We start from the raw sequence: 15,396 nt of genomic DNA, 5'->3' as shown, positions 1-15,396 counted from the left end.
ATTTTCTTCTTGGGCTCTTTTAAAAATGTATTTGAAACTGTTAAAATTTCCTTTGAAAAAATAGTTCAACAGTATTGGAATGGTTTCATGGTTATTCAAGAACAGACCATAAGCAAACAAACAATTTGATTGCAAATAGTTTGTTAGCAAGTCTTTTCTGGCTACGTTAGATGATTTTAATATATATGCCAGTATGTAATGCTTCTGTAAAATATTTGTCATATGCAGTGATGGAAGAGAATGATATTTTAGCTGTGTGCACCCCCTAGAGTTTTAGGGGTCTTGGAGAAAGTTGGAAAAGGGCCAAAATACATAGGTAGGACAGTGGCTGGAGGGAGTGCTCAGTTTTAGGCAACCATGACTGTTCAACTGCAACGGTTCGGTATGTTGACACAGTAATTTCAACACCACTTGTCTGTTTGACTTGCTTTTGAAATCATGTGTGTTTCTGTGGCAGGCAAGTAATCCTCTGAATGTGCTCTTGTAAAACAGTTAAAACCAGAAAAAGTAGACTCTTCTAAGGACCATTGTCTGGTTGCTGCAGTGGTGTATATAGCAACAGTGTCTGCATCTGCTCTAAAATATGCTAGCTGATGATGACCGTATGCTAACCAGGGATGTCCAGAGTACTAATCATGTTGCCCTTATTCCTGAGTCAAGGGATGACTGCTATAGCAGCTTGTCTGCTACACTTGCAGCATGCAAATTGAGGCACCAGTTCGAGGGAGGGGCAGGGGTGGACAACCTTCACTGGGTTGTTACCTGCTTAGATCTCTCTGAGAGGGTGATATTTGAGTGAAATGGTCGTATCATCTTTGGCTTCTGCAGCCTCTGCCGTTCCTTCAGCCAGCCTGTACTCCAGGCACTATGCTCCCATTACTCTGGTTCCATCAGACAGTGTCATTGTGTCAAATGCATAAGATGGAACGAATTACAATATTTGTTAGTATAATTTGGAAACTTTGTATGATTTCTTGAATAATTTAGTAACATTAAGCTAATAACTCTGCTTTCTTACTAGAATTCTTATTATTCTTCAAAACCGAGTGATACTTACCCTCCCAGACGCTTTAGAGGACACCTTGAAAATGCAGGACCCATCAGAAGACACTTTAAGGTATAGATCAGCTTTTATCAGATGTGTGTTACATAAAATGGTGATCTGATCCTGTTGAGTTCAGTAACAGGAGGCATGTTTTTGAAGGTATTAAATGCCATGAAAAGTAATGTCATCGTAGCCTAAGTATTTCCATTGAAATAATGTAAGACTTAGCTTTTAGTAGGTAAGAGGGCAGGCAGTGCATTGAGCAGGGTTGTCCTGTATTGTGTCCTTGCAGTTGAAATAAGTTCATTGCAAAGTTGAGAATTGCAGAAATTAGGCAATGTGAGAAATAAAACAAGCTTTCTCACGAAAGACTCAGATCAGACTCTGCAGTGAAGCACTTTTATTAAGCGTTCTTGCAAGAGCGGGTGTCCTAGCTAGTAGGCACACCTGATAGATACAATATTTGGCTTTTTATTCCCTATCCTGGCTGCAAGGTCCCTCCGTTGTTTCCCCATTGATTAGGTACTCCAAGATTTACAACTTCTCCAGGTGCCTAAAAATCCTCCCCAGAGGATGTCTGGTTTTTGTATGCTATCATAGATTCCCCCCACAGTCCTAAGATTTAAACTCTAATTAACACTTCAAACAAACAGATGTTAGTTGCTACACAGAAACAGATAACAGTCCCAGGGCCAATTCACTGATTTACACTACACAGAAACGGACAAGGCCAGTTCGCTGATTAATACTATACAGAAATGGATAACAGAAAAAAACCCGATTCTTTGTCTTAATTTCTTTTCTAATTCTGCAAAAACAGCATCAGCATTTCTCACAGGCAATGACTGGAAAGCTTATCTATCTAAACAATAAGCTGGTCAGCTTTCTTTCCTTCACCTGATGTGTGCAGAAGCCTGAGCTGTTTCCCAGGACTGTGAGACATTAAGTATGTTGCTTTCAAAATTCTGATTAGTTATTAACCTTTTGTCTAGGGAGTTCTGGGGAACTAATCTGCTGTATATACCCTGCATACTGCTATCTGTACATCTCAAAAACCCCACAACCAAACAAAATAATTAAAATTGTGAACCTTTATTCAAGATAGAATCATAAAATCATTTTAGTTGGAGAAAACCTTTAAGATTGAATCCATCCACTAACCCATCACTGCCAAACCCGTCACTAAACAAAACCATATCTCCCAACACCTCATCTATGCGTCTTTGAAATATCTCTAGGGATGATGACTCCACCACTTCCCTGGGCAGCCCCTTCCAATGCTTAACAACCCTCTCAGTGAAAAAGTTCTTCCCAGTGTCCAACCTAAACCTCCCCTGGTGCAACTTGAGCCCATTTCCTCTTGTCCTGTCATTCATCACTGGAGAAGAGATTGACTCCCACCTCACTACTACCCCTATTCAGTTAGTTGTAGAGAGTGATCAAGTTGGGAGATGATAAAGGAATGGTCACCTAATGCCTTTTGATTGTAAAAGGTAGCATGGGTTCAGCAGAAAAACAAAGAAAACCCACTTTGTTTTTGATAACAGTGGCATGCTGTGCATGCATCTGATTAGAGCTCTTTACATTTGAAAAGGATTAATCAAGTCTAGAACCACTTACTCTCATTTTCTGCCTTAAAATTACCCCTACTTAAATATTAACAGCTGTATTATCAGCAGAGAATAGCTTGACATTTGTTTTGTGGATAGTTAAGTTGAAGTAAAGTTTTGATGGCTAAGTTAAGCAGATGGGATTTTGGATTAAATTTTGAAAGTGGAGGAGGGCAGTATAAGTGGAGATTTTTGTTTGTTGTTTTTTTCTTTCTCCTCTGAGACTTGTATAAGAAGTCTTTCAGGTTCTCTCATTTAGGTGTGTTTTGACAGTCTGTCTTAGATAGTTAAGATAACACTAGCAAAAAATGCTGTCTTTATTCAGCTGATAAAATAAGTCATTTTCCAAGCTGAAGTTGACAAATTTAAAGTGGCAGCCTGATACAACTATTTAAAAATATAAGGACATCACAGCCTCTTAATCAGTATCTCCTCTGTATTGTCAGCCTATAGAGGATGGAGGCATGTGTTGGCATTTGTAATATAAAGAAAATGGAAGGCTGCCTTCATCTACATCAGCCTACAGTTCTGCTGGAGATTATACAAGCGTGAAAATATCCACTTAAGTTGTCATTGCATGTATATATGGATATTGCTGTATCCAATGATCTGTCCCATGATGCTTTAATATTTGTAGGGAAAATAACATATGCACTAGTATTGCAGTTTGCCTATGTGTATATCACATTTATCATTGCCATGGAAACAGCAGTGCTGATTTGACTTAATTTCATCAACTTTGGGGTTTTTTTACATTCAGTTTCCTTCTGCGTAATAGAGGGTTTTCCCTTCCTGTGCTGTTGCTGAAACCTACTTAAGAAGGTGATTTGACTGTCTTGTATACCCAGGAGGCTTTCTTGGCTGATTATTTAAAAATCCAAACATACAAACAAATTAAAAAAAACCCAAAACCCACACACAGTTGCATTCCTTGCCACCCCCCCACCCCCTCCCAAACAAAACTCCAGGAAAACAAATGAACAAAACAAAAAACCCCTCCAAACAATCCCCCTAATGTTTCTTCTCTATATGTAAAATGAAGACATTATATCTTAGTAACCCCCTTTTTGCTTGTTTATAGTTTTTTTTTAAAAAACATATGGTCTTGCAGTATGTTAAACTTCTGGGCAAAAAAGGTAAGATATTCTAGAACAGCAGTTTTATAAAGAATCTGGAGAAATCTTGTACAATTTTTGAAAGGTGCTTTTTGTCATGACACTGCAATGGATCACTGAGCTAACCTTTTAAGTGGGTACGTGCACAGCAATCTTTAGAACTAAACTTCACTCACTGTTTAACAAAGTCACTCACCACCTCCCACAGGCTGACTGTTGCCCAGCTGGTCCCCAAGCAATGGCCACCAAGCAATGGCCACTTGCTCCCCTCTATTGCTGTGCAGGAGGTTATATGGCACAGAGTCTTTCTTGGGTCAGCTCTTCCAGCTGTGTCCCCTCCCAGCTTCATGCCCATCCCTGGCCTGCTTGCTAAGGGACAAAGCAGGGGAAGAAGAGCTGAGCCTTGGTGCTGTGCAGGTACTGCTCATCAATAGCCAAAGCACTGCTGTGTTACCAGGGATGTCTTAGTCACAAATCTAAAACATGGCACCATGCAGGCTGCTGAGAAGAAAATTAACTCCATCCCAGGTATACCCAGCGCAATGGCACATATTTGTTCCTACAGATTTATTTCAAAGCTTGATGCCACGAGTACATAGGCATTGTCATTAGCCTTATAAATAATAGGCTTAATGTATAAGTAGATATCCCTTTAGCAGATTATTTTGTTTGTTTTAGACCAGAAATTAATGATGTTTTTGACACACCTCAGTTTAGTGCAGAGTGAGGTAATCTATATGTGGCTGCAGTGCTTACATTCCAAGTGGACACATAACCTGTTAGCTGTCTACAGCTGATTCTGTTCTACATTAATAATACTGCATGTTCCCTCCCTCCCCACTTGTGGAATGTGTAGATACTTGAGTTGAAATTTATAAACTCTGTGTAATCTCATTTTTCAATGTCTTGTACCTTTTTCCCATCTCTCATTCAATCTGCTACTTTGCTTGTCACACAAATACAGCAGCAGGCCACTAGGGCCTCCTTTCTAGCCACCTATATCAAAGCAGAGAGCTGCAGCGGCTGTGGGGGAAATGGGAGTTTTCAATCCAAACTGTGCAGGGGTGTAATCTAGCATTAAAAAATATCCTTCAGTTTTCCCTATGGAAGGCACAGGCCTGCTTAAAGAATTTTCTTGTACTTTTCAGTGTTGTGTCTGAACTCTGATACTTATCAGGAAGAGGGGGGTAACATTTAGTAGCTTTCTGCAAGTGAGCTCTGCCTACAAGCACCATGAGAGTAGCTGTGGGGGACTGTTGGGGCCATCTTCTCAGTTATCTCATACATAGTAGGTAGGTGAAATGATTTGGGTAATAACAAAACCTCTGTATTTACATAAAGAAACCTCTGTTCTGTACAGTCCTTTCTTAGCTGTTCACCAGCCACATAGTGGAGAAAACAGTGGAAAAATTGGTAACACAGTCATTGCAACCTCAGAGCATATGATTTTTCTTGATATGATCCTTTCTCTGCCAAAAGGAGACTGATTTCACTGAAATAATTGGGTCATACTCAAGAAAGGACATTTCTGTGATATAGTTTGTTTCCTCTTCCTCCTTAAAGGTGTTTGTAAAAGATAACAAGAATTTGATATGGTCGGGAGACTTCCTCTTTATTAGCTAGAAAACCAGTTTGTGTAAATTTGAAGGGGTAGGAAAACTTTAAAGGATAAAAGTATAGATTAATGCCTTATGCCAGGACCACATTGGAAAACTTAAACCCAATAGTACTGGAAAACTAGGAGAATTTACGATAAATGGGTTCTTCATTACTCTATGATTTATTACTCTAATGGTTTTTACAGCCTATTTTGTTGGAGGTGTGAATGCTTAGGAAAGAAATCTTTTTTTTTAATGACTTTAACTGCTATGGTCATTGTTTGGCCTTGCTGTATTACTTCTCTGTGTTTATAATGCCATTTACCTGAAAACCTTTTATTGTTATCTCTGGTGCCTCTGTTCCTAGCCCCATACTAAATTAGTTCTACGGTATTCCAGTGTGGAGGTAATAAAGGTATAGATGAATGAACATATGTTCAGGCCAGAAATATTTTAGAACTATAGGAAAAAATATATATATTAATTTCTCTTTAGTATGACTCTTTTTTTTTTAGATTCACCCTGTGTGCTTCTCACTGCAGGCCTGACACTATTGAATTTGTTAGCAACACTGAGGTGTTTTCTTAAACTTTTTGTTTATGTTGTTTTACTTTAATTAAAGTTTGAAAAAAATGCTAAAGTTGTGTGCAACACATTTACTTTTTCTTTCTACAAGGAAGATGATTTCAGATGTTTTAAACAGTAAGTACAATACAGCAGTTCTTTGAGCCATATGGTAGCGAGTGATCTGAGGAATATTAAAGGGGAACTATAAGAAGAGGTTCTGCACTTGCAAACACAGACCTCTGTTGTTCAGTACTGTAAGTTTTACATGTGTATAACTGTAAATATAAGCAATTGAGTTTTGAGGTCCTCATTTTGTGCATCTTTTTTCTTCTCAAACTTGCAGAGCAACTTTACAGATGGCCGTTTGCAATCCCATTATAAATCAGGCTTAGTACAGAAGGGTTTATATATTCAGGCTAAGTACCAGCGGTTACGTTCTGTTGGTGCAAGGGGATTTACCACTAATAAATTCAGAGATGGATTTGTGAGGAAAGAAAAGGTAAGTGGGCTTAATTTATTTTTCACCAAGTCATTTATAAAATATGAATATTCATATGATTATTCCAATTTTTAAATCCCCATGGAATAACTTGGATGAGATTTTCTGGAATATTGTTTTTGTACTTTACAGGCAAACTTGATTCTATACTCCTAGTTCCTCCATGTTTATTCCATGGAAACTTGCTTTGGGTAATTGTGAATTGAAGGTAGCCTCTGAGATTCTGCCCTTGCCTGTGTTTCAGTATTCTCTCCTGAGCTCAGTTGATCTTTCTTCCTATTGACAGGAAGAGAAAGTGGCCCTCTGTGTAAAAAAAAAAAAAAAAAAATAAATAGTGTGTCCTCTTAGGTTATGGTTTTAAATCAATGTGAAGGGTATTAATATTTTTTTACTACGTCTGTGTGTTTCTCCTCTTTGTTACATTATCCTAAATGAATCATGTGCTTTAAAGTACAGACTGGAGTCTTGTTCTGCATAAAGCATGCTACACTACGTAATGTTTGTGTAAAGTGGTTTGACAAGCTCAAGCTGAAATAATTAGACACATCTGGTTTAATACCTTTTGATTTGCAGGGTGTAGGGACAATGATAACCTTGAACTGCAGAAGAACTTTTGAACCATATAAAATGTTACAGCTTTTGTGAGGATGAGTAGTTAAAACATTCTAAATCCTTTTTTAGAATTGATCAAGTATGATCAAAGTAGTGTGAGGTTACTTGTGACATCAGAGAATTGGATTAGGTGACCTACACAGCCCCTTGCAGTTCTGCTCTCTGATGCGGATTCGTGTTTGTTTTGTAATTCCATGTCCACCTAGCTACAAGTAAATACATTTGTGTAAGCATTGGTGGCTGGATTAGAGTTCAGTTCTTGGAGCACAAAAGTGTAGGTTATTTGAACTCTTTTCAAAAAAGCTCAAATTTATGGCTTGGAACACTAAAAACCACACCAAAACCCAAACATGCCACACAAGAAAGAAACAAATGCTTGGGACAGAGTAAACAGGTCACTTGTTGCTGAAGCATGTATACTGATGAATGCCTTTTACATTTGCATGGATTCTGAAAAGTGCAATCTCTGAAGGCTAAATTGAATTGGAATGAGTGGAAAATAGAAGGATAAGGATTTTTTTTTTTCCCCTAAAAATTATGACCTCATAAAATGAGCATAGAAGTGCCATAATTTTGTTGTGAGCTTTTCCCCAGTAACTTCCAATGCTCTTCTATAATGAGATGTTAAGGTCTGGAACCGATAAAGCATGCTTAACACAATCTGGCTGCTGAAGCTTATGATTTGAATTAGATAATAAGATAGGATAATAAAAGGATGATAAGATTTGGATATTGATTTTTAATTATTTTTTTTAGGCCCAATGAAGAACTTAAGTGTCTTTGAGTTGAAGTAAAATAAATCTTGAAGAACAAGTATGACACTGTCATTTTCTTAACAGTGTGCCAATTGCTGGTTGGCTAATTCTTAGAAACCAAAACAGTTCCTGGAGTCTAGAATTTCCCATTTTTGCCTATTGTAATGACTATGCTTGTCCTTGAGATTCGTTACACTGGTCTGAACATCAGGAGGTTAGGACATCCCTTTTTTCTATAGTAGCTAGTAACAGGACAAGGGGTAATGGGATGAAGCTGGAACACAAAAAGTTCCACTTAAACATAAGAAAAAACTACTTCACTGTTAAGGTGAGGGAGCCCTGGCACAGGCTGCCCAGGGAGGGTGTGGAGTCTCCTTCCTTGGAGGTCTTCAGAATCCACCTAGACATGTTCCTGTGCGACCTGATCTAGCTGGACCTGCTTCTGCAGTCGGGTTGGACTAGATGATCTCTAAAGGACCCTTTCAACCCCTACCATCGTATGATTTAAAATAATTATGCATACACAACCTTTAGGGTGCTATCTTTACAGCTGGACTGTTTAAATCCTTAATTGAAAGAATCTTGTATGTCACATACTATACTATTACAACACCTAGGAAAGCTGGATGGCTTTTTTCCCCCACTCATACAACTTGACAGTTAACTTTTTTTTTTTTTCCTCTCTGTAGGGAAATTTAAATATTGCAACAGAAACCTGAGCTGAGTTCTGATCCTGAAGCTGAAAGAGATAACACAACAAAGGGAGCATCTGTTCGTTTTTGACAACTTTGTCAAGACTTAAAATAGGATAAAGGAACTAACCCCGTAACTTTCTTGATTAAAAATAACTTTATTTTTCAGTAGTGGAATGCTGCAGGACTTTTTTACAGTTTTAATAATTGCTTTTGAAGTACAGTATTCAATTGAATTCATTGTAGTATGTACCTTTAGTTCCTTTTGCATACCAGTCTCAAGTAAAGAAGTCATTGAAGGGAGTCTTATTTATTGAATATGTTTTTCCTCTAAGCATGGTGTTACAGATGGAACTTGAGTTGTTATACCCAGAGGTTTATATGTTGAAAGTTTTATTGCTTATGTAATAAAAAAGGAAAAAAAAAAAGTGCCTGAATTGTTTGGTAATAGCACATTAGCTCAGGATTTTCCAATTAATGACCTTTTAGGTTGTGCAATAGATTTTACACCTCTGTTCAGTCATTTCCATAAAACAGTATTTTGTGTTACTTTAGTTTAATAATGTACTTGGGTTTCTGATGTGTATATACATTTGTAAATTGTTAGAATTTCGGGACAACCTCCAGTATTTGATTAAAATGAATGGTTACAGGCAGGTATGTAACGTACTGTAGCAGTAGCTTATAACTGCGCTGAAAGCATGCTTGGGTTTGTTAGAGGATTAGTTGGTCTGTATTCAAAATTACTCTGTCTCATTATATTTTTTGGTGTACGACATTCTTGACCAAGCCACATGTTCGCTAATCTTTTTCGTCATAAATGACTTGGTGATTTCCTGGATTCTGAAATTGGGGCCTGAAGTATTTAATTACAAGAAAAACAAAAAAACGTAAGTTTTTATATGGATGTCTTCTAACAAAGCTGTTCATAATTGAAACTGCTTTAAATGCAGATAGCTTGCAATTTTGTTCTAAACCCCTCTGAAGTTTACTGTACTGCAGTATTGTTAAGGCTGTGTGCAAAACTCAAACAGCCAGATGTTTTATAAGCAGCTATAAATAATATTGTGCTTATTTCCTGTTTATAGCCTTTGCCTTAATACATGATGGGGTTGTGTGTACGTATTTCAGATTTGTTCAGACTTTTTTATTGCCAGTGAATTAAAGACGCATAGCAAGTAGTTTTCGGAGATGTTCTCGTTTAAGAAAGAAGTTGTTCACCATATCCACCAGATATGGAGGCTAATGTATTTCCATCATTCCCAAGATGGCATTAGCCAGAGAGAATGCAGGCTAGTCTCTGCTGTGGGTAGGAGATCAGAATTCTAATACTAGGTAGAGGTACATTCAGATAAAAGGAAATCTTATTTGGGTGGAAAGTCAGGATATGGTTTCTGTGTGCTTTTTTTGTAACGTGTTTTCCACAATGCCTTCAATAGACCATATGATATGGCTCAGAACAGCTTAAAATAGTGTCACTTGAAATCTTCAGTTCCTGGGGTGTACTGCTTAGTGTTCACAGGGAATAGACAGTCAGGAAGTGTGCTGCTGCATTCATTGGTGTTACTGTTGTTTGACAATGACACCAGATAGTTTGTTTGTAACCCTCAAGTTTTCAGTGGAAAAAAAGGGTTTTTTTCAGTGACTTTATGCATACGTAGTGGGACACTAAAGGAAAGGAACTCCTCTGTTAGATAGAGGCAGGCACCTTTCTGTGGATAAGAAAAATAACTGATTTACTGATGTTGTCAGTGATGAACCTGACAAAGTCATCCTTCATAGATTTACTAGGAGATGAAAATAAGGAATTGAAACAATGGATTGAGTCAACCCAAAGTAAATGCAGAGTAGCTGCTGTAGAGCAGCCTGCTGGCACGGGAGTGTTGTATGTACCCTGCAGATGAGGGCAGGTGTACCCTGGAGATGAGGGCAGGTGTACCCTGGAGCCAACCAGCTATTCACACTGCTCCCAATTGTGCTAAAGCACTGTAAAACACATAAGAAGTGAAACTCTGCATGACTTAAGACAAACTACTGAAGTTATGTTGTCTTATTCAACAGGATACTACTGTTACTGTAAGCTTCCTGCAGTGTTCTTAGTAAAGCCTGGAAGACGACTCATTTTTGAGCGAATGGGAAAAGTGGATATATGAAGAAACTTCTGACATGGCAGTTTTGCTAACGCTGTTTGGAAGTAATGCTGAAGTAGTGAGACTTCAGTCAGTTAATGCTGCTTTAACCAGGTTTAAAAATGTGACTGGCGCTGCTCAATTTGTACTTTACCCATGCCTGACCAGGTATCTCTAACTTGCTTTGTACTTAAATAGTTTAGCTTTGTTTTTTATTTCTACAACTGTAAGCAACGTATTACAAACGAGGCTTTTTGCATGTTTACTGACTTTGATTATTTTTCCCCTTGCCCACCCTTGGTCCCAAGGTTAATGTCATGACGAAATGTAGTCAACATTTCAGTTGCTTTAGCTTCTATTTATGGGGATACCATTTCTGAAATCATATTATTTACCAATGACTTCACTAATTTGGGGTTCTGTCCCGATACAATTTCCTATATTTTGTAATTTTCTTACAGAAATTTTGTTCTGTGACTGGTTTAAGTGCTAGAAGCATCTACTCTGTGATGTTATCTGCTGTGAGACCATCTTCTTGAAAGGGACTCATACACATTTGTGTATACTCATACACAAATCAGCTTGTTTATTCTTTTATCACAGAGAAGTGCTCTGGTACTGGGCTATAGTGTTTGGTTGAAAGCAATGTGCTGAAGTTAATAATTGGGTTGTGAAGGCACAAAGACAAACGTTAAGTAGAAGAATGGCCAATTTACTTGAATAACATGGTGCCTTTCTGTATTGTATCTGCATTGTAGAAAACACCTGTACAGAGACATACGTAATATCCTGTTGCTAACAGGAGCATGGACTGATAACAGTTGTTAAAATAACCACTTAGTTTTAATACATGTACGTAAAGCCTCAGCCTCAGAAGGAAAACAGAGTCTCTTGTATTAGTCAAGTCTGCCACTGCATTTGCATTGGGAGGGCAAGTTAAAAAATGTGATTGTCTAAGAGCTTTCTAGCTTTTGTGTTTTCTACTTTGAAAATATAAATGTGAATTGCCTTTCTTAGGGTTTACTTGAAACAGCTGTTGAATGCTCATGTCATATTCTCAATTGTTCATTTGTAAATTTGGGGTTTTTTAATTACTATCCAAAATGCAATGGGTTTAATATGACTAGAGTCTTCCTTCTAAGTGTCTGAACTAACAAGTTGTTGTGATGTTAGCGTTTATATTGCTGGTCTGTTTAATCTCTATGTAGATTGATTAGAGTCCTTATTTTAAACTTTGTGATGATTGAGTTCACAAGGTTAACAAAATTCTGGGGCTAGTAAGAAGCAGCACATTGCAAGGCTTCTATAAGCTGCCTTAACTCTAATAATTACCTACATGTTTAAAATCACCTTGCCTGATGGATTTAGATGGCCTTGAGACCTGTTGAGACATTAACTGTCTCACCTGGTGTAACTGATAGCAGAAGATGGGAGTAAATTCAGGTGATTGCTGTTTGTGTTAATGGTTTAGCTGCTGTCTTCTCTCCCAAGGCCTCAGAAAGAAGTGCTGAATTTTCTTTAGGTGACTTAATTGCTGAATTTTCTTTATATGAACTTGACTGCTTTAAATACAAAACAAAAAAAGGTTACACTTTTGTGATATTAAAAAGACAGGGTTCTCAAAACTTGCCTGTTATGAATCGGAAAGTAATTTTCTGCCATGTGTTAAAAATGGATAGTGAGAATTGCTTGGAGAAAATGATTAAAGATTCTAGCAAAGCGAGACTTGATTTCTTAGTAGTCACCTTAGAAGACTGTAAATAGAGTTCTTTAACTTGCTTGCTTGAAGGGATCTCTTCCTGTGCTGTATAGAAACATGCCTCTTGCCTTTCTTTAAGCATCTATGCAGCCATCCACAAAGTTCTCTGTGGGAGAGCTCTCAAAAAGAAAGACTTCAGCCTTGCATCCTAATGAATCAGAAAGGAAAAAAAAGGGATGTTTCTGATATAACTGGCCCCCTTGACAGACTTCATTCCATTGCTGTGGGATTTGAAGATAGGAGGTTCTTCAGCCTCCTTACAAAGGAATTAAAAGAGGAAAAAAAAAAGGCAAACCATTTCAAGATCATTAAAAGCCTATTTGTAACACTTGGCTCCTTAATGCACCATAATGCTGAACATTTAAGTGTGTTCTATTTAAGCTTGATGAGCCTAAATTTTTAGTATTAATATGGGAGAAAACTATTGTCATAACACTTGCTCCTTCCTCCTTATGCCTGAAGGTTTGCATTATTTGGAGGGGTTTTTGAGTAGATATTTAGCCACATAGTTTAATAGCTCTATGCTGCCTGCCACTTCAATACATTTTTCTTCTGTTCACCGTTCATTGCTCTGAATTTTGTCTAAGCAGTCTAAATCTCACAGTGTCTTTTTAATATTTCATTTTCTGTAAATAATGTAGTAGATAGCTTTTATTTTGTGACTCGCTTATGTCTTTACTGTTGAGAGAAGGGATGGGGTGGAAACAGTTGAGTACGCTCTTTATGGAATAAAGAAAAGCCTCATCGTTTTAAGAATAGCAGGTGGGTTTTTTTGCCCCAATTGAATGAGGATGTGGGCTATTGTCCATTTCTAAGGAATATATTAATGTTGACCTTATTTATAGTGTAGTTTCACAAGGACCATCTGATGTTTGTATGTGCACATGTATGTACACGTGCAAACACAGTATTGGAAACTTTTAATGTCATTATTTCCAAGTGCAGATGAGAGATGACATTTTTAAACTACTGAAGATGGAGTTAAAGGCAAATGCATTTTAAGTCTGTAGTCTTTGGAGTCCACAACGGTGCTTTTGACAATGTTATCTTGTATCTGAAAGCCTCATTCATAAGTATATATTAAGATGTAGGTATGTTTATATGTATGTTTAACATAGTTTATATAAAATCAATGTAAATTTTGTTTCTACAGACAATAAATGTTTTTAAAAATTTATACTTTTAATTCAGTGTTTTGATTCAGTACTTATTAATATCTGATGGCACTTTCTGAGTATTTTACTTGATCTGTGTAGCCATTTTATTTTTTTTACATAACTGTTTCTATGAATTTGTTGTGTCTTTTTGAGATTAAAGTATTGATCTACATTCTAGGCAAATCTTTTTGGTTAAAAGAAGCTCCCTTTCCAAACCCACCACAATACGAAATTGATGTCTAAAACTACTTTGAAAGTGGGTCTGTTCATCTTCTCCATGACATTCACAATCCTTAGCATCTCTGGCAAATCCTGATTCTTGCTCTGTAAAGTAGTAGGATGGGAGAAGGTACACACATGCTTGGCTAACTTTGGTAAAGTCTACCTTCAGTAAAATAGTGTTCATTTCTGAGAATTCCCTTAATACAACGTCATCACTGTGAGGTGAGAATAATCATGTTCGTTAAATACTAAGATCTCGTAATAAGATCTAAGAGAGAGGTCGTAAGAGTGAAGCTAGAGGAATAGACTTGTAGTGTTTAGTTAAAGGAAGAGTTAACTTTCCCCATTATTTACTTCACCTTGCCACAATCTGTCTTGGTCTTCACTGTATGTAAGTAATTTTGGCTTTTAAAAATATTTATCTTACTCCTATTGATATGTCCTTTAAAGGGATAGTAAAGTAAAAGTCCACATGTGGTAAATCTGCTGTGATGTAGCTACAGGAAGGGGGGTGGTGGTGGGGCGTAGTAGTGGTGGTGTTACTTTCTTCCTCTCAAGAAAAATAGTTAAATAACACTCGGGAGGATATAATAATGCTTCCCAACTGTTAGACTACGTTCTTCAGAAGTGCATGTCACTTGCTGGGGTGACTATCTCTGGTGCAGCTGTGTTCCACAGCAGCGGGGGCAGGAGGAACAGCTGCCCTGCTCCACGCCCACCACCCCGATGTGGTGTGGAGTTTGGTGCGGGAGGGTGCCTCTTTGAAGGAGGGACATGCCACTGGCCTAGTGGAGAAGCTTGAATACTACATAACTCAGGAACAAGGCACTTGTCTGAGAACAAAGGCCACAGTGCCATCTCGAGGGTCTGTGCCCTCTGCCCCAGCAATGGCCCATGCCTCCGCCCAGAGGTGGTGAAGGGGGGAGACTGTGGGACAGGCCTCTGGCCGCTGGCACTGCCTGGGCCACCTGGCACAAGGGCAGGTGGCAGAGCTGCCTGCAGGTGTGCTTGGGTAGAAGGGCTCCTGCCAGAGGTGGCTGAGCTGCAAGGGGTGATGAGAAGGCTTTGTAACATGAGGGAGACTGAGGAGTTAGAGAGCTGGTTCATAGAACAGTCTGAGGTGGACCTATAGCCCAAGGCACAGCCTCCTTCACACACAGAAGGGAGGGGGGACAGTGACAGAGAAGAATGGAAGCTTGCAACAGCAAGAGCCAGCTGGAGAAAAAAAGACTTCCCCTGAAGCCTGTGGGTGCCCTTGCAGAACTGCTTCACTGCTCTGCAGATGGAAGAGGCAAGATCCATCATATCGGGAGACACATTGGAGGCACAAAAACCTCCCCACAAAACCAGCACAGCTAAGAAAAGGCAATGGGTGATAGTAGTAGAGAAGTCTCTTCTGAGGGTGTCCTGAGAGCAGTGACTCTAGAGGGCAAGTACATTTTTTTCATTAACCCTCCTAGTCAAAGGGAGGGGATCTGAAAGGGCCAGTTGGATGTGGTCCACTGGAAGTTGTCCCTGCCCAGGGCCAAGGGCTTGGAACTACATGATCTTTAAGGTTCTTTCCAATTCAAACCACTGTATGATGTCTGTGTTGCTGATCATGATCTGAACTCATGTCAGTTTAAAGTTGCTGACT

The 15,396-nt window shown here is 38.5% G+C and overlaps 1 protein-coding gene across 5 annotated transcripts in view; it reads left to right on the top strand.

Moving 5' to 3' along the window:
- BCLAF3 (BCLAF1 and THRAP3 family member 3) overlaps positions 1-8,661 on the top strand; it is a 32,067-nt gene extending 23,406 nt beyond the window's left edge. For 4 of the 5 annotated variants that reach the window (XM_061999415.1, XM_061999454.1, XM_061999434.1 and 1 more), the window contains 3 exons: positions 1,022-1,117; positions 6,279-6,434; positions 8,491-8,661. In XM_061999415.1, the coding sequence (XP_061855399.1) occupies positions 1,022-1,117; positions 6,279-6,434; positions 8,491-8,520 (282 nt within the window). In that variant the 3' untranslated portion in view covers positions 8,521-8,661. The remainder of the gene's footprint in view (positions 1-1,021; positions 1,118-6,278; positions 6,435-8,490) is intronic. The other variant, XM_061999444.1, reaches the window with a different exon arrangement.
- The last annotated feature ends 6,735 nt before the right edge of the window (positions 8,662-15,396 follow it).

This window comes from Colius striatus, chromosome 1 (genome assembly GCF_028858725.1).
Source record: "Colius striatus isolate bColStr4 chromosome 1, bColStr4.1.hap1, whole genome shotgun sequence".
Taxonomy (NCBI): Eukaryota; Metazoa; Chordata; class Aves; order Coliiformes; family Coliidae; genus Colius; species Colius striatus.
The sequence above is the reverse complement of the archived record's forward strand: the minus strand, read 5'-3'. Positions and strand labels throughout refer to the sequence as shown.